An 18,816-nucleotide genomic window follows, 5' to 3' on the forward strand; every position below is an offset into this window, starting at 1 on the left:
GTACTTCCATTAACAGTTCACAAAAGCTAATGATTTAACAAATACAAGCCACAAAAAGCTTGGGGGTGAAAAATATAGTTCCATTTAAATACATTTATTTGCAGTTTGACTATTCATAACATGTCATTCATCAAAAGCACGCTAAAATAATTTAGCAAGAGTTTAAGCCTATTTATCCCCATTTCATCTCCTGGAACACTGGCAGTCCACAGTCCCATGTCCCTGAGCTTGGGGAGGGGAGGAAGGGATGTGTTCCAAGGTTCTTTGTAAAGAGTTGTACATAGAATTGCTCCACACTCTTTTGCACTGAACCAAGGGACAACATGTTGGTCTCCTGCAGAATCATAGACTGTCACTGCACCACTCTTTGCACAGAAATGATTGCTTTTGTGACCCCACTGCACCATGTGTAGGATTTATCAGCCTGAGGACTCCGTCTTCTTCAGCAACAACTTCAGTTATCTATAATTTAAACTCTTCTGTATTAGTCTAGCTCAGCCACCCTGAAGCAACACTGAGTTTGTGGATTAGCACAAATGAACACAAAATCAACAGATTAGCATCTTCACAGCACAAATAATTTGACTGTTACTTCACTCGCACATTAGTTGCTCATCCACCACTCCCATATCTCCCTGCTTCATGTCTCAGGTTGAAATTCTCTCTTATCTCAAGCCAGAGATTGCTCCATATGGACAAGGACAGATCAAGTATCTGAGGAAGCAGCCAACTGTGCAGCAAAGACACATCCCTAAGGCTGCTTGGACTTGGATTGGACCCGGGCATGACAGCCCCAGTGTGAGGACTGAAATCAAGTCAAGAAACCCTCAGCTCAACACCCCAAACAGTGGGAGTGTTTAACTGAGCAGCCCCAGAAGCTGACTGCAGTGGTCTCTCACCTGATGATCCAGTGCACAAACTGGGATTTTGGATAACTATCACATAAGATTACTCCACATGATTGTTCCAGGATCAAACATGGTGCCAGTGCTGATTTCAGCACACACACTAAAGGCATAGAGAAAACTGATCCACTCTAGGGAACGACAGGAGTTTTGGACACTCTGGCAGTGTTCTAACGATTACCCAATTAGAGGTGACTAGTAACAACATCAACATGAAATAGGACAGTCGCATTCCTGGCTGGCTGACTGCAGAGAATGAGCTGTGCCAGGAGCTATTGACACTCTTTGAGGAGGTATTAACTTCACTGAGTTCAACTCACTAAGAACCTGAAATCAATTCAGTGGAAAGAGGGACAGAAATCTGGGTCTTTAAAAAAAAACCAAAACCAAAACCAAAAAACAAAACAAAACAAACAAACAAAAAAACCCCTAAAAAACCACCACTAGGTTCTGAACTCCCCTTGATTTTTAAGGAAAACTCCTTCTGGAGATATCGATTTCCAGAGAGAAGTGTTGAGGCGGAGGGAAAGTGAATGAGCCTGGCACAGAAGCTATGGCCAGCTGGATCCTGCAGCTCAGCAATCTGCTTCTCTGCCTCACGTTTAGCTTAGTGCACACTTAGGTCAGACATGACTACCTTAAGAGGATAAGGAAGAGCAGAGGAAATTACATTTCCACATATGACAACCAGCTGTATGAGGAATACTTTCACCAAAATAACAGCCTGCTCTCGAGCCCTAAAGAAGGCAAGAAAAGAACTGTCCAGGGAAGCAAGTTGGCAGTGGCAGGTCAGCCTTACCGTGGTGATGGCATTGGGCTTGGCCCCGTGCTGCAGCAGAACGTTGATGATGTGAGTGTGGCCTTGCTGAGCAGCCTGGTGCAGAGGGGTGTACCCATTCTGTTATCCACAGCGGTGACAGCAAAAGCAAACAAAGAACAAGAGCCAATCATTAGATCAGACCTTTCACTTTGCTCCGTTCTGCTCCTTTTGAGATATTTCAAACATAAATTATGATACCAATTGACCCAAAAATAATAAATCTTCAGTAATAATAATTCTCCTTCCCCAGAATAATGGAAATATCAAGGAAGGTAATATTCTTTTTCAAAAATAATTTCTCTCACAATAAAGGAAATCCATGAAAAGACATTTCTCCTCCATTTTCTAAATCAGAGGAAGGAACAACGAGGAACAATGAAGTTAAAAGGGGCATGTTGAGAGCATAGAATCATAGCTGAGGCAGAGAACATTCCTCTTCTTCTCACATCCTAGTTTTCAACAGAGGGTCCAAGGTTTGCCTTTAAAATATCTGAGTCTATTAAAAAACCACATCATTTTTAACAGCAGTGATTAAAGCCTGTTTGCTTTTTAAAAGGCTAAAAACATATACCTATTACAAATGTCAATCAAGTTTAGCTTCACTTTGCCTCCAAAAGGCTGGACCAAGATGTAATTACACTTAGGAATTTGTACAGCATGTCTGCCTTAATAAACAGGCTTAGTTCAAGATACTCATCTGCTCCAGTGGTTTGTTCTTGTGTCACACAATACAGAAACATAACCAAAGTGTGCTTAAGCTGGCTGATCTGAGATGGTATTGTGTGAGTCCAGTCAGGCAATTGATTTACAAAATTATTTGCAATTGGCTTTGAAAGCAGGCAGAGAAGGAACTGGAAGAAAACCTTGGGTTGATCGCACTGTACACTTAGGTAAAGCCTGGGGCAGGCTCTGAAAATGTGCTCTGAGAGTCATCTCTGCTGCAAACAAACAGATGCCAGTAATGCTTTGCACTGCTAATTAGAAGGTGATCATCCAGAACTGTTACAGTTCTTATACTGCCAATACATACAGTTCTTATATGTGCGGACTGCTGAAATTACTGCTTACTCTAGGTTCTAGTGGAAAGTAGATCCACCACCTTTGCTTGAATAGCGTAGTCCTTCAAAAAGAGAAGCCATGTGTTCCTTGCACCAAGCATTGTGCAGGCTTTCTCTAGTGAAAGCCCAAGCTGCAGCAGGCGTTATTCATTCTTTACCATGCCTATCCTGAATCCAGGATTTATTCTTTAAACTGAGTCCACAACACCAGTTGACAGATTGCCAGTATTTTTAGTGGTCCCTAGGTGTGAGATTGTGGAGAACTGCTTCCTGATACAAATTTGCTGACTAAATGAAACTATTCTAAATAAGTAAAGTACCTGGGTGAATGGATTCATAATCTGTCCCAGCAGTCCTTTAAACAAAAAGAGAGACTTAATCCTAAAGACACAATTTTGTCTGTCCCTTGAGTTAGCCTCCAAATACCTCAGCTGAATGTTTTGGCAGCTACAGTTTGGATCCCACTAGTGTCTGCTTTATTAATTCTCATCAGCTGTTTTTCTAGCAGCGTTGCCTGTCCTTTTGGAATCCCTGAGTTTAGCCCATTGATTTTGGGTGCTCCCAAGAGGGATAGGCCAGAATGTTTTATCTATTTACTTGGATTTTTCTTACCACATTGAGTTGTGACCACAGCAACAAAATAATGCTACTTTGAGAAATGAATCATCCCATAGGTCCCAGCTGGGGACAGGGGTGCTGACCAGAGGAACAAGCAAACTACAAGCCAGTGATTTTGATGGGATTTTAAAGACACTCTCAGTGGGCTGCTTCCTGTTGGTCCCAAGACATCCAGCTTGAATCCAGCAGCCAGGAATTGCCTGAAGTCAGCATTAACCAAGCTGGAGCCCTACAGTTCCTGAGTTAGCCTTTTCTTTCCGATAAGGGTGATGTGATGATTTCTGGGATGCAACACACTGTTGCTGTCATCAGAACCTCTCTTTGTATTCTCAGCAGTTACACAGCTTTTACTACAAAATGCATCCCATTCAGCTGGTGTGCCCACCAGTTTATCCCTGGAGAAACTGTTGAAGTCAGTGGGCTTTGTTCTGACTTCGGCTTTAGGCAGTCAGGTCCATTTCAGTGTATCTGGTCAGATTTCAGCAGAGCCAGATTCCCCTCAGAAAACCCCAAACTCTCCTTGAGTAAACCACATTCCCTTACCACAGCTGCTTCCTCTCCCAGAGTCAGCCCACCCACACACTGAACAGTGGTAACTCTTCCCACTCCTCACCCAGCATATTGGAGAGAACTGGCATCACCCTGAAAGTGTCTGAATTGTTACTTGCTAGTTTGGCAGCACAGTGGTATTACAGTGGTGTAAACCATGTGGTTTAAAATGAGATCAGCAACAAACTTTCATTTGTTAATTGGCAAGTAATAAGAAAAAGAAAAACCAATGAAAAGGATTGTCTGTGTTGTTTTTTCATATACACAGAGTTATCTGGCTTTTCTTTCCTGAACACCACACCATGAGATGGAGCAGACAGAGGGCATTCCATTACAGCTACCACACGTTGATACCTCCCATGCCATGGTTAGAGCTCCCAAGGGAAAAAGCACGTATGTCATGTAGGAGTGCTGTGTTACCATGTTCAGAATAAAGAGCAAAAGCAAAGCAATGGAAAATTCTTTACCTTTGTTTTAGCATTGACATTTGCTCCGTGCTTGAGGAGAAAATTCACCATTTTGATGTTTCCATAGTGACAGGCCACAATTAAAGGTGTATAACCAAGCTACAGGAGGAGAACAAAGAAGTAAAACTGCAAGCTCAGTGGAACATTCCTTGGACAAGGGTAGCACCCTTTGGCACGCTGGAGACAGCAGCCACTCCGTGATTTACCTTTGTCTGAGCATCCTGGTTCGCACCGTGTTTGGTGAGTATCTCGGCTACATTCACTTTATCCTCTTGAGCTGCGAGGTGTAAGGATGTCAGTCCAGCCTGGAGATGGAATATAACAGGTAAGTAAACTAACAGATAAAAGTAAGAATAAAACCCTACTTTACATAAGGAAAAATCTAGACTTCTCTGCCTCTTCATCTTTAAAACATGATCAGACCCTAACTGTAGCTTTTGAGTATGGGTGGTGGTTTGAAACAAAATACAGTCAATATTGCTCCTGTTCCAGCTGACAAACAGCTCTAAACCAATTACATCACCATAATCATAGAGGAAAACTTTAAGGCATGAATGCTCAAGATTTGCTACAATAATGTAATTTGAGAAGCTAAGAATCACATTAATAAAATGTGCTTCCCACTCTTCAGACAGAAAGAGGAACCTTGACAGCTGCAGGCACAAGCCAGATGAAGACATTAACTCCAGAAATAGATCCCATTCAAATGCCAGGGAAAAGGATGCAGCCTTTAACTGACAGCTCACTGTGATCACATGCAGTGCTTTCCTGTGAACATGGCACTGAACAAGTTTTGTAGAAGAAATGAAAATCTCCTTGTTTCTATTAGCAGAATATAGTTACTCCATTCAAGGACATACCAGAGTCTTCTATTCTAACTTGAGCAGAAACTGCAGGCTTTTCACCTGCATAAGTAAGATTTGCAAATATCCTCGAATAAACCCAGTGACCCATGAAGATTTATAGTAATGGTTTGGGGTTTTTTTTGATGACCTTGTTTTCTGTATAAAAGCTGTTAGGCACAATAATTGAAAAAAATTTGGAAAGGTCTTCCATAGAATTTTTCTTAGTCTGCTCCAGTAATATGATTGTTTTCTTATTTGTCAGAGAAAGTAAATTTCTTCACTTACCACTGAAGGATAAAGACATGCAGAAAAGAGCCTTTACAGGTGAGAGCACTGAATTATTTCAGACTGGAGCTCTCAGGTTTCTAGTATAGGTTGTTAAACCTGTCCACGGACACGAACATTGCATCTTACTGGATACTCCCACCCATAATACTTTATTTCCAATTGTGAGTTACCTTTGTTGCCACATGGATGTTGGATCCTTTCTCCAGAAGTAAAGTCACCATGTCAGTGTGACCTTCCTGGGAGGCTAAATGAAGTGGGGTGACTCCCTGCTTGGTCAAAATGTTGGTCTCAGCCCCGTAGTTCAACAGAGTGGTAGCTATCTGCATCTGGTTTTTCTTGGCAGCAATATGGAGAGGGGTGTATCCATTCTGACACCAGGCAGGAAAAAAAAGGAAAATAAAGTTACCACAACAGCCATGTAAACCTAAGTCAGGCACCATAAAACAGTATTATTTGATGCTATGCCTGTTATTAGAGATGAGAGTTCATTTAATTTTCAAGGCCAGACATGTCCCACATGGCCCTGCTGTTGTGTTGCTTTGTCCATCTGTTATTTTCGCTGCCTAAACCAGAACAAAGCCAGCCCTCACCAGGATGGGCAGGACTGTTCCACCAATACCTTCAAATTAGTCCGAGTTTGACACCTACATTTTGTTCAACCAATGTTGCAAATAATCCCTTTTGAATGGTGAGTGACATTGCCCATGATGACTGATGGGTGCACACCCTTCATCACATTATGCTTTTTCAGAGCATGTGAGTAGAGATGTGTTTGCATATGAAATTTTGATACACGTGTCAGTCATAGACCGGAAACAGCAATGGGGTGGAATGTTTTTGTGATTAATTCAATCATTTAAGCACAGAAGAATGGCACTTTCTGGCAATAAGACAATTTCCTAATTGCTTTATAACACATTGTGAGGGGAAAATCCCAGGTGCCAGCACACAGGTCCTGTGGGGGGTGCCTGGTTGGGTTGTCCTGTAGTTGTTTTGTTGGGTTTTTGTAAGTTTCCCAAACTATCCTGTTTCCCATGCACTGCCATGGAAACCACATTCCCAATACAATCCCTGAGCATTTTCCAAAAGCCTGTAGATCAACAGCCTTGCGCAGGGCAGGACACTATCTGGTGTTGCACCCATCTGGTCACCATTTTCCCCTTTCAGCAGCTTTTGCTTTACACAGCAATAGCACAACACCACTCCTAACCCTAGAATGATCTGTGTGCATGGTCAGAATGCACATTTCTAAAGTTATTGCTAATATTATGTAATAGTGAGGTAACTTCCAACTGCAACCAAAGCTCTGATAGACCTGAGTCCCCTCAGGGCTCCCCAAGTGTCCCCTCAGAGCTCCCCTCACCTGCACAGTGAAACCACAACACCACTCCTAACCCCGGAATAAAATTTTTAATGTCATTGCTAACATTGCACAATAGTGAAGTGACTTCCAGCTGCGACTAAAACCCTGGTGGGACTGACTCCCCTCAGCACCTCAGGTTCCCCTCAGGGCTGCCCTCACCGACGCAGCGATACCGCGACACCACTGAAATTAACTCGAAATTAACTCCCCTTGTGCTCATTCCCCGTCTGCCTGGCCAGAATATACATTTTTTTACGCTGTCGCTACCGCTGCGCAGTAATAAATGGCCTGGCGGCCGTGCCGGGGCCGGCTCCCCCCCGGCTCCCCTCATGGCGGGCGGGCGGGCTCACCTTGGCGGTGGCGTGAGGCGAGGCGCCCTTCTCCAGCAGCAGCAGCGCCACCTTCTGGTTGTCGTAGTGCGCCGCCACGTGCAGCGGGGTGAGGCCGTTCTGCAAGGGCGGCGACGGCGTTAGCGCGTTACGGGACACCGGGGACACGGGCCGGAGGGGACCCGGGTGCGGCGGGATGGAAGGGTTGGGGGGCTGCAAGGGACAGAGGGGACGGGGGAGAGGCAGTGGGGATGGGCAGCAAGGGCATGGCAAGCAGGTGGCTGTTAGTGAGGAGAAGCAGCGCACCAGGTGAACCACAGTGGCAAGCTGCTGGCTTTCATCACCTACACCAGGGGATGGTGGGGCTTTGTCCCTATGTTTATCGATTGGGAATTTAGGTAGCTTGATGGAACCCGTGCTTCCTGAGCCAAAGACACATACCTGCCCTCAGAGCAGCCATGCACCCTCCTGCCATGGACCCAAACTCAGCATGCTGGGTAGCAGCAGTCAGCCACCACCCAGGGGAGACACGGACCCTAACAAAGCCACAGCCACCATGCAAAAGAAGCTGCAGCCTTCTTAGGGTGCATATTTCACACAGTTCTTCCTTAAGGAAAGGCTTCTGACTTTTTCTTCCCCAGCAGTACCTTGCCAGCAGAATCAGGACAGGCACGGCGCTGCAGCAGGAGCTTTGCCACTTCCAGGCTCCCATATTTGGCTGCCACATGCAATGGTGTGAATCCCTTCTGAAAAATTCCAGGAGATAAAACACAGCTGTTTGTGTTAAAGGTCATGCTGACATCTCATGTCTAAGAACTATGTGTTAAGCACCTACTCTTCAACCTCAGAATTGATAACTGAACCTAGAAAGAGCAGCCTCTCTTGAAAGCACTTTGAGAAGCACAAAATACAAGAAAATACTTTCCCTTTTATTATTCTTCCCTACTTATGTGCTCTCAGGCTGGCAGACATTTTATCTGATACAGACTGTACTAGCAATGCACACTGCGTGGGGGCAATGAAGGCACTTCTTCTAATTTACACCCCAAACCAACTGCACCTTTTTTCGTTCCATGATGACAGCTTTACAAGTATTTCCTGCATCAGTTGTTGCCAGTAACAATGAAACACCAATTAAATTGATCAGATAAATCCTTCAAACTCTAATTCCCTTCCTCCGGAAGGGTTTGGTGAAAAATTATTTGTACTTGCATTTGTGTATTCATACAGTCACAAAGTTCTACTGAAGCTAAAAAGAGCCCCTCTCTTTGCCTGTTTTAATTAAAAATTTGGTAAGGAAAGCTCAAGGATATATGACAGTAGGTGGCAGCCTGCACCACTGCCTGACAGTAACTTTGGGAAGCTGCAATGACCTATTTGCCTGGCACGTAAATCATGTTTAATGTTTATCATCATTATAATTTAGTTCCACTAATCCCACCTCAGAAAGAAGTTTATATCGGGTAATCTCAAACATTTTCAGTTCACAAATCAGAAGTCTATAAAGATATTATCTAGCGGGCTCCATCTTCTCCTATTCATAATTATAGAATGTTCCTGCAATACTAATTGCCATCAAGCAATATGGGAAATTAGGAAAGTATTTAGTGTATTTTTAGCCATTCTAATGTGATTTAACAGCTGGATAAAAGGAGAACAGCAAGCCCTTCCAGTAATCCATGGATCATAATTTGAAAATTGCTGGTTTAGTCTTTTAAACCCTGGAAGACACGTCGTTGTTCATAAACATGTTTTAAGCTCCAGCTGTAAAACCAAGGGTACTTTTATAAATAGCAAAAATTACATGATTCTCACTTATCAAATGCTTTAAATCTGGAAAAGATATCTTGATAATTCTCTTCACAGCTATCTACTATCTTACATATTCATCTCTGTTAGTAATCTATTGGTACCATTTTTGGCTAAAAACTCACTAGTGATTCTGGAGAGCATTTATTTCACAATCCCAGACAAAATGGCCTGTTGTGTCACATGACATCTCATTTTAGAGCCACTGAAAATAGATCCAGCATTCGATGAGACTGGGCAGATGCTGACTTCTGTGTTTTAGGAACATTCCTTTCAGCTAGCACAGGGCAGAATTATTTTGCTATTTAAGTAAATAACGTATTGAAGAATAAAAGGAGACCTGTTCATAAAAAATGTATCATTGCCATTCCCTTTTCTTTTTCGGAAATTCTGCCAAAAAAAAGCTGTGCTTATAAGGGAAAGGGAGAAACAAGGACATTTTAAACCTGCATTTGGCTTCAGTGGCAACTAAATCCAGTTTTAGATAACAGCAAACTTGAAATTTGATTAGCTTGTGATATGTCACTCCAGCCTACTGGATTGTTGCCGATTAAATAAGAAGATAACAAAAGGGCCCAAACTGCTTCAGTTCCTCAGTTTAGCCTTACCTTGGTGGACATGGAGTGCGAGGCACCCGCCTCAAGGAGCACGGAGGCGACGTCGAGCTGCCCCTCACGGGCAGAGATGTGCAGCGGGGTGTAGCCATTGGTGGTGGCAGCGTCGGGGTGCGCCATGTGCTGCAGCAGCAGCTGCACGATCTCCGTCTTGCCCAGGCGGGAGGCGATGTGCAGCGGGGTCTGTTCTTCCTACAACTCAAATCAAGTGGGTCGTTAGTGCTAGGGAGCCACCTTGAGCCCAGCATCCTCCTGGGTCCCCACACACCTTCCTATGAATTTCTCTTGCAGAGTCATAGCAAGTGATAGCAGAAAAAATGGAGTAATGGAGGAGAGGAGTGTGGTGAATAATTCCTTCAGCCATTGTTTTAAGAGAAAAAGAAAACATTGTAAGCAGAACACCTACCCTGGCTCGGGCATCCACCAGGGCCCCGTTCCTCAGGAGGCAGCGAACCACTTCCACCTGCCCAGCCCGTGCTGCCATGTGCAATGCAGTTTCTCCACGCTGCAGGAAAGCAAAAGCATTTCAGTGTCCTAAACTTCCACAAAGAAAGATCATTGCCAGTGCCAGTCCTACCCATGACAACTGGTGCTGAGACCCATCCTTCTGCCAGCTGAGAGTCTGGCTTCAGCTGCAGGGCATAAATGCATGTGGCTGTACCTGGAATGCCTTGGTTTGCCATATGGACAATCCAAGACTCAAGCACTGAGAGACAGAATGAAAATCCTGGCTTAGGAAAAATTCTGTCAGATAGACTTGCCCTGGTCACATATGCCCCTCAGCTTTCTACGTAACAGAGTATCAGCTCGTGCACTGCACAGGAGATGAGAGTACACTGAGCTGTGTCTCTCTAGGGATTGCATGGCACAGGAGCTTCAAGATGGAAGGGGATCATTTTCCAGATGGTCCCCTCCTGCACACTGTGTGGAGCTGGCAACATTAAGAGGCCTTGCAACGGGTGAGCACAACTCAGCCAGCACACGGAATGTGTAAAATCTGTACTCAGCAGTGTGGCTCTGTCTCCAGGCTGTGGAATCAATCTTGTTTCAAGCCTTTTGTAGCTCTCAGAATTTGAAGGATACAAAATATTGGAAAGCATTTTCAGATCAGGAATATTCAAAGCATTTACTTTTTGCATAGGTTTTCAAAAAAACACTGAAATGAGGATTCCTTGAGGACAGCATTCCTAGTTTAATTGGGCTCTGTTCTTTGAGTGCAGTGTCCCAAAGTGGACCGAAACAGTCCCTGGGCAGCTCACCAGCATCTGGTGCATCAGGTCTTGGGAGAGCTCTGCAATCAGGAGCTCTATTCATCTCATGTTATATCATGAGAACACAGCAGGACCCCTCATTTCTTCGTGTTATTTGTTCATAATTCTTACACCAGAGCTGGAGAATATTCTGTTGTAAGGCCTTTCTCCCCTTGACTACCACTTAAACTGCAACTGCCAAAATGAGCACCCTAGTCAAGACCTTTTACATCAGAATGGGGAATCATGTCCTCTTGTCCTCATCTAGGTGTAAAGAAGTAGCTTTAGCTTGCCTGCTAATTGGGATTTTTACTTACAGCAAACCCTTTTCACCAGGAGTTGACTTATCTTGTCATTCTTAAATTAACATTGCATTACCAGCTGTGATTAGTAGGTATGCAAGAACAAAATCCCTCAGCCCTAGCTAAAAATCTTAATCATTCCATCTAAATATAAAGTTTATTACCTGAAGAATAAACAGTTTAATATGTGAAAACACTCTAAAGATCAAATTTCTGCAATGACCCTTTTGTGATTGAATTAGCAAAGCAATTTAGGTTTTGGAAACAGTAATTCAACAGGAAAACTCAGCAGCTTACCAAGTGAAAGCCAAGACACCTGTGTAGCAGAAATTGTAGAATGTTAAACTTTGCACACAAATGCCTGGTAACACAGTATTTTTAACTGCTTCCACAAGGATTTTGTGTTGGTTTTTTATTATCAATAAAGTTCTTACATAAGAATGCTTCCATAACAAAGTATGGAAAGTCTATTTTAATGATTCACATTAACAATTCTGCATGCTAACAATTTCACTGGGTTGCATGTAAGATTTTTCTAGCTGAGAAAAAAAATAATGAGTACCAGGATTACTAAATTTTTGTTGTTTTTGCTGCTGGGAACACTTACCTATAACCTTATGTACTGAAAAAAGCTGCTTCCCAAGTACAGGTGGTCCCAAGTTGAATATTTTTTATGCTGACAAATTCAAACAGTAAAATATCTTACGAAATACATCTCAGAAAACAATAATGTTGCTTTTTTTTGGTTCATTTTTCCCCCTCTATTTTTGGTAACTAGGCTGTTGGTATACAAACACTGATTTCTATGGTAAGTCAGGTTCTGCATTTTGTGTAACTTCCCAAAGGTCACATTTTCCAGATTTAATCACTGGTTCCTGGAATTTCCTGTCTAAGAGGAACATCTTGAGTTTCCCAGGTTTGCTTTTTGTTTAATCCTTGGGATTTTAGGCATTTTATACTCTGAATATTCTGTAAAAATCTTTCACTGACAGGAATGACACAATTTCATGGCAGCCAGCAAAGTCATGCAGGCAGAAATTAGAGCCATTTGGACTTGAATTTCATCCTTCAGAGCAGAAACACAGACTTTGTGGGATTTGGCTTATAATCCATTTTGGATGGTTCTGGTGAGTTTTGTCTGTTTCTAAGGAAAACTTTACCTACTTGAGCATTGTTGCAGAAGACATGAAACCAGAGATGGCTTACGATAGATGCAGCCATCGCTTTCCCCTCGTCACTAAAAGTGCCACAATAACTTGCACTAATATGCAACAAAGTATCATTAAAATGTGACCCTTGGGTTGAGCGACAGGGTAACCAGGAACTTCTGGGGGTCCTGAGCAGAAGGTTCTAGTGAAAGCCGTACTCACAATGTTAGTGACATCAGGAGAGGCTCCATTCTGCAGCAGGAGGAGGACTATGTTCAAGTGGCCCATAAATGCAGCCACGTGTATTGGTGTGAGGCCCGACTGCGAAACAAAGCAAGAGCAGTTTTACTCCTCTGCACGGCTCGAGGGATGGGCTTCTTCATTCAAATCAAACATGCAGGAAAGTGGGGCGGGACAGGAGAGGTGGGAAGAAGAAAGCAAAAAAGGAGAGAGAGAGAGAGAGAGAGAAGGAATTTTTCTGCAGGACATGAAACATTTTGCTACCTCTGTTATAGCCTGGATTGAAGCCCCATATTTCACCAGGAGTTCCATGACTTTGATGCGATTTTTCTTGCAGGCAATGTGCAGTGGAGTAAAACCATTCTGTGCAAAAGACAGTGATGTTAGTCAGAAACATGCAGCTACACTTCCCACACAGCTCCATGCTGCCACACCGGGAGCACAAGGGTTAGGCTACCACAAGCAGCTATTCTTTAAGCACAACAGGTTACGGATTACAGACATCTTCCACTATCTGAGGCACAACAAAGCAGTGCTGCTGCTTTCTTCCCAGGCCTAGGAGAGAAAGGAAACCTCCACCTCCAGACTTCACATACAGACACATCTGTGCTGCCTGCCAACTGCATGTATGTGTATGTGTGCATGTGTGTGTGTCTGTGTGCTTCCTGGGGCTACACACGTCTGTGAGGAGCACTCCCAGTGCTTCCCAAGACTGCCTAACACCAGGGAAATGGAAGAAATTACAGTGAACACTTCAGAATCAGTGCCTTTACAAAGTATTTCCTGTACCTCTCTAGGAGAATCATGGAAGGTTTGGGTTGGAAAAGTCCATCTTGTTCCACTTCCTACCACGTGCAGGGACACCTTCCACTATGCCAGGTTGCTCCAAGCCCCATCCAGCCTATCCTTGGAGATTTCTACACATGGGACAGCCACAACTTCTCTGAGCAACCTGTGCCAGGGCCTCCCCATCCTCAGAAGGGAGATTTTCTCCCTAACATCTAACCCAAATCTACTCTCTTTCAGTTTGAAGACATTTAAACGGAGAAAAAGAGAGGAACGGAGTGCTTATTCCAGGTTCCACCTTAATCTGTCATTTTGCTTGAAATCTAAGGACCTGTGTGTATTTATTTTTATATTTATACCCTAAGCCGTAATATCCATGTGTGTGTACATTCTGATGTACCTTAAATAAAGAACCACCCCTTCAGCTGTGGTATCATGATAGTCTGATGACAGTTAATGCAGGTTAAGTGTGTGTCTGAAGTTGAACCAACACATTATTTACCACATGTGAACATTTTAGTGAAAAGCATGAGTAACATTTTTTAGATAATGTTGAAAAATTGGTAAATTTTCTAATGAAGAGCATCAGTATTGTCAAACAATCAACCAGTAGTAACCAGAATCTTGCAGTGAAATCTTAGTTTATGGGAAAAGATAATCACGTAACAATTATTCTACAGGCTGCTTCTGTTAAAGGAAGTGTTAATTACTAGTTCATTTGAGGGTGCTTTAAAGCATAAAGACATTTAAAAACCTGAGAACTCACATAGTGCTTGTATCCCCAAAGCATTTTGCAAACATTAACAATTTTTTAAAAGTAGCTGAAAAAGCATTCTTTATAGTATTTATTCCATCACTGAACTCTGCTGAATATGATTACTGTTTCTCTGATTTCTAAAGAAATAATCAAAACCATTTGATATTTTACCTCCCACACAATATGTCCCAATATATTTCATAGGGAGTTTTACTGTTTCAGAAGTTTCCATATTTTTCACTGAATTTCACTGCCTCAGTTGATTTAATTTTGCTACTTCTATTTAAGTGAGGAACAGTTTGATGGGGGAGATGAGAAGGCAGAAAAAAAAAAAGTATCACTAACAGAAATTATGAGCTTCATTTAATATATTAAACACTATGAACAAGCCAAAGGCGACAAGTCCCTCATGGGAGAGAGAGAAAATAAGGGAGGTACTGGGGAGAGAAAACGAGTTTGGTGGGAAGGGAGCAGAGAGGCAGCAGCCTGAGGGTGTTCTCCTTTTGTTTCACAGGGAGGGAGGCATGGAGGGAGGGGAACAGAAGATATATTTCTGGTCATGGAAGGAAAGAAAGAAGACATAGGGGGTATTTGTGAGTAGCTGAGCAAAGTGCAGCTAATCAAAAGACTGGCAAGAAAAACAAGCAAGGATAAAAACAGTGTTAACAAAGATCACCTAAGTGAGCACAGCACTGAAAAAAGCAAAGCAAAGAAAGTGCAAGAGGAGGAAGCAAAAGGGGCTATGGGATTTGTGGGTATGAAAAGGCCAAGAAAAATGAGGGAGCAGAAGAAGATGGTGTCAGTTCCAAGGAAGTAAAGGACAGGGAGGGCCTATATAGAAAAACAGTGGGTCCTAGTGTGGGCAAGAAGCTGGGGAAGGCATCTGAGTGCCCTGCAGTGGGGGTTCTGTAGAGGCCCCCGGTGCAGCTGGCCATGGCAGAACTCTGGCCATGCAGGAGCACCTCAAGTGTTCACAGACTCCTTCTCTTCCTGACAGTGCGCAATATGTTGGTACATGAACTCCCAGCCAGCTAACAGTTCCTAGCAGAGAAAATTGTAATCTTGTCTTGCTTTGGATACATTAAAGATTCCAAATGTTTCCAGAGTCAAATGTGACATTTTTCTCACTGTTAGGGGCAATGGTTTGATCAGTCAGTAAAAGGAATCATACCTGGTGTCCTGTAAGCATAAGAACTGTTTTTTGGAAAGAAAAATGGCACCCAAGAGAGGAAAATGTCATCATTTGATAAACACAGAAATATTAGCTTTTTAGTATGTTTTGCCTATGCCAATAAACTTACTGATTCAGTTGAAAGTCCAGAAATTGTGTATTGTATCACCCACTATGGAAAACTGAGCCATTAATTCATTAAAACACCAATGTATACATCAACATCAGCCAGAACCTGCTCTGATTTTAGGAACTCCGCAGAGCTTCCACACCTGACGCCACAGCCACTTGCCATGGGGTGTGTTCCATGATCAGGCCTAAGCACACAAGGCACAGGACTGGTAACCAGCAGGTGTGACACCCCTGTGGCTACTGCACCTACATAAGGCTGTGGAGTTTGCTGACAGTTCTCACTCAGCTTTCCTGGCAAGAGCTACCAGGCAGCTTTGTTCCATGACCCATGTGGGACAGCTTTACCAGGGCACGGGCGTTGGGGTTGGCTCTCTTGTCCAGCAGGAGCTTGGTGACACGGTAGTGACCGCAGTGAGCGGCCACGTGCAGGGCAGTAAGGTAGTCCAGTGTCACATCATCCACAGGAGCCTTGTGCTGCAGCAGGTGCTTGACACATTCCACATGGTCCCCCTGGGCTGCCATGTGGAGTGGGGAGAGTCCATTCTGTGACAGAACAGAACAGCAGCTTCAGTAACCCCCACTTAGACATGGTACATGTAAGAAGGACATTTGTTGTTGTGAGGTGCTGCTCAGTGGGCTCTGCTATTATACAAATATCTTCCCCTCATTAGTTTCACCAAAGAGACAGAATTTGTTGGAAATGCATTTATTTTAGATGTATGTTTTGCAGATGTGAGGAAGAAGACACAGAAATAATTTTCCAACTCTCAAATAATTGGTAAAAATAATTAGGAGAAACTGTCCTCATTATCGTATGTGACAGGTCAGAAAATATGTACCAGGAATCACCTCTTACGAGTGACTGACCCAGCGTCTACGTCTCTGTGTACTACAGGCTCAGGAAGCAGCACAAGGGAAGTGCTGGCAGTAGCACTGCACATCATGTGTTTAGTCTGATGCTATAGAGACAGGCAAGCAAGTGTACGCTTTTCATACATTTGGAAAAGATTATGTAAGCAAACCTTATTTTGGATCATTCTTCCCATTAATACATCTCCTTTGGGAGGACAGTAACATTGCTGTCTTCCTCCTTGTCCTCTCAGGGACACTGAAAGCTCTGTGGAAGGCTATAGAGGTGTCCCATACTCTGACAGGGCCCACACACACCTTGGTCCGTGCGAGCAGGGGGGCACCTCGCTCCAGGAGCAGCTCCACAACCTGGTCGTGGCCACTTCGTGCTGCACAGTGCAGGGGGGTGAGTCCATCCTTCAAGGAAAAGGAGAGAAAACAAATGAGCACATCCCCAGTTGCTTGTCCTGGCACTCTGGGGAACAACCTGCCAGGAATGCAGCCCCACACATGAGAAAAAGCTCCTTTTTTGACTCCTAACTAAAGCTGGCTCCACAGCACGAAGTTTCATCCCTGTTCTTGCTTGTACCAGTAAAGGACACTCTAAGCTTAATGTTTGAGGGAGGAAGCTCATTGTGTGCTGAAATCTCTTCTCAAAGGATAATATGAGGTTGCACTGCGTCCTCCCCTCCCTGTCCTCTGCTTGGCTTTGATACAGCATTGCCTCTCCCTAGGTTGAGGGTGCTCCATGAACCAACCCATGTCCTTGGATTGCTTTTGATGCAGGGATGAAACAGGTGATGTTCATACCAGAAAATTTGCTCTAGAATTTTCTTTTGCTTTTAAACAGGCATCAATATAAAGAAGATTTTAAAACAAGAGAAAAAGAGAGAAACATAACCATATCTTTCACTTTTGAGATTTAGGGGTGAACACAGAGCTAACAATTCTTTTCTAAAACTGCTGTCAGACCACCAACTCCACAAGAGTCTTTTCCATTGCAGAACACCATTCTGTCCCAAAAGACTCACCCAGGGTACTATACATGATCACAACAGTGGTAGCAAAAGATGTGTTCATGAACATTTGGATTGTTCAAGCACACACTCAGAGATGTCATCAGCATTCACTCAACAGACGTGGCTTTACCAAGGTGAAACAGGAATGATTTTAATTGCAAGAAAAGCCTTCTCCTTTTGAGACATGCCGCTCATCTTGTGTGACATTGATGTTGTTATTCCAAGGATCCCATTGAGGAATCCAGTAACAGCTTGATTAAAAGGACAATATGCAGGTCTGAATTACTCAGAGGCCAAAAAAGTACAAAACTGCCAAAACATGGCACTAAGGATGAGTTGGTGACCCTGCTTCATACACAGATGGACTGTTTACCTTGTTGGGGTTTGGAGGAAACCAGCATCACTATGTTTTTAAATTAAAAGTAGCTCCAGACTACACAGTGCCATTGCAACTGCAAGCTCATTGTGGCAAACGCTGCCCTGTAACACCCTACAAAAGGCAGTTCCAAGAAGCAGAGCCTCTCTCATGCCTGGTTTCCAAAGCACAGAGCCCTTTCCAAGTGAGCAGCACTACAAAGCTCCACAGCTGCAAGGGGCTGAAGTCGCAGGAGCAATTTTTCTCCCTTACTTATCTCCTTTTTCCAGGGGCTTTTGTGACACACTGGCATGGTTAGGTGTGCCTGGGTGCTCACTGTGTCAGAGGCATTCCTAAATCCCACAGAAGCTTTGCACTGAACTTCCACAGATGGAAGATCAAACCCAAAATCAGAATTCGTGGCCTTCAGCATGGGTAGATGGGATCAGTGTGAAGAATTAGGTGGAATTAATTTACTTTTTTTATGCACTGAAACTTCAGAGTCCTCTAAACCTAGTCTTTTTATGACCAACTGAGGTACATTATCATCTCATTGCCAGAGGGGTTCCTACAGATAACTCCCACTGGTATTACAAAGGTAAGACTATATACCAAGTGCATTTCTAGGGAAGGTATTTATTTGGTATTCCTTTCCAGTTTCTGGCCTCTTGTGCTCTACATTTTTAATCAATGTGGGAGGTTCACTTTCCTTATCTGCGTGGCAACTTTGATGTTACTCTATTTAGTAAAACAGCAAAAAAAGAAAAATTGCATGAGTCCTTGAACAAAAGCAGGACAAATCCCAAGAGGGAGAAAAACAAGAAAAATATAAGCTAAGTGCATCAACTCCTCAAGAAAGTCTGGCTAAAACAAAAAAAACTCTAAATAATTTAAAACAATGATTTCTTCTTTGTTCTTATCTACAATTCCCTTTAAAAGTAGAGACAGAAATTTGCTACCCATCCTACTCTACCCTGCCATAGGTGTTTTGAGGATCTCCCACAGAATCCTCTTCCTTTTCCTCTTTCTGCTCTGAGGAAAACATCATGTATTGCTGTCATTATATTGCAAGAGCTCTATTGTCATTATGTTGCTAAGGTTCCACATTGCTGGAGTTTTACACCTCCTTGATGTTTCTGGTA

The 18,816-nt window shown here is 43.3% G+C and overlaps 1 protein-coding gene across 3 annotated transcripts in view; it reads right to left on the reverse strand.

The window, feature by feature from the left end:
* ANK2 (ankyrin 2) overlaps positions 1-18,816 on the reverse strand; it is a 149,614-nt gene that overhangs the window by 65,207 nt on the left and 65,591 nt on the right. For all 3 annotated transcript variants that reach the window (XM_031063856.1, XM_031063859.1, XM_031063857.1), the window contains exons 10-21: positions 16,619-16,717; positions 15,797-15,994; positions 12,870-12,968; positions 12,588-12,686; positions 10,072-10,170; positions 9,660-9,857; positions 7,890-7,988; positions 7,264-7,362; positions 5,721-5,918; positions 4,624-4,722; positions 4,418-4,516; positions 1,705-1,803 (exon numbers count right to left, since the gene is read on the reverse strand). In XM_031063856.1, the coding sequence (XP_030919716.1) occupies positions 1,705-1,803; positions 4,418-4,516; positions 4,624-4,722; positions 5,721-5,918; positions 7,264-7,362; positions 7,890-7,988; positions 9,660-9,857; positions 10,072-10,170; positions 12,588-12,686; positions 12,870-12,968; positions 15,797-15,994; positions 16,619-16,717 (1,485 nt within the window). The remainder of the gene's footprint in view (positions 1-1,704; positions 1,804-4,417; positions 4,517-4,623; positions 4,723-5,720; positions 5,919-7,263; positions 7,363-7,889; positions 7,989-9,659; positions 9,858-10,071; positions 10,171-12,587; positions 12,687-12,869; positions 12,969-15,796; positions 15,995-16,618; positions 16,718-18,816) is intronic.

This window comes from Geospiza fortis, unplaced genomic scaffold (genome assembly GCF_000277835.1).
Source record: "Geospiza fortis unplaced genomic scaffold, GeoFor_1.0 scaffold1278, whole genome shotgun sequence".
NCBI classification, from domain to species: Eukaryota; Metazoa; Chordata; class Aves; order Passeriformes; family Thraupidae; genus Geospiza; species Geospiza fortis.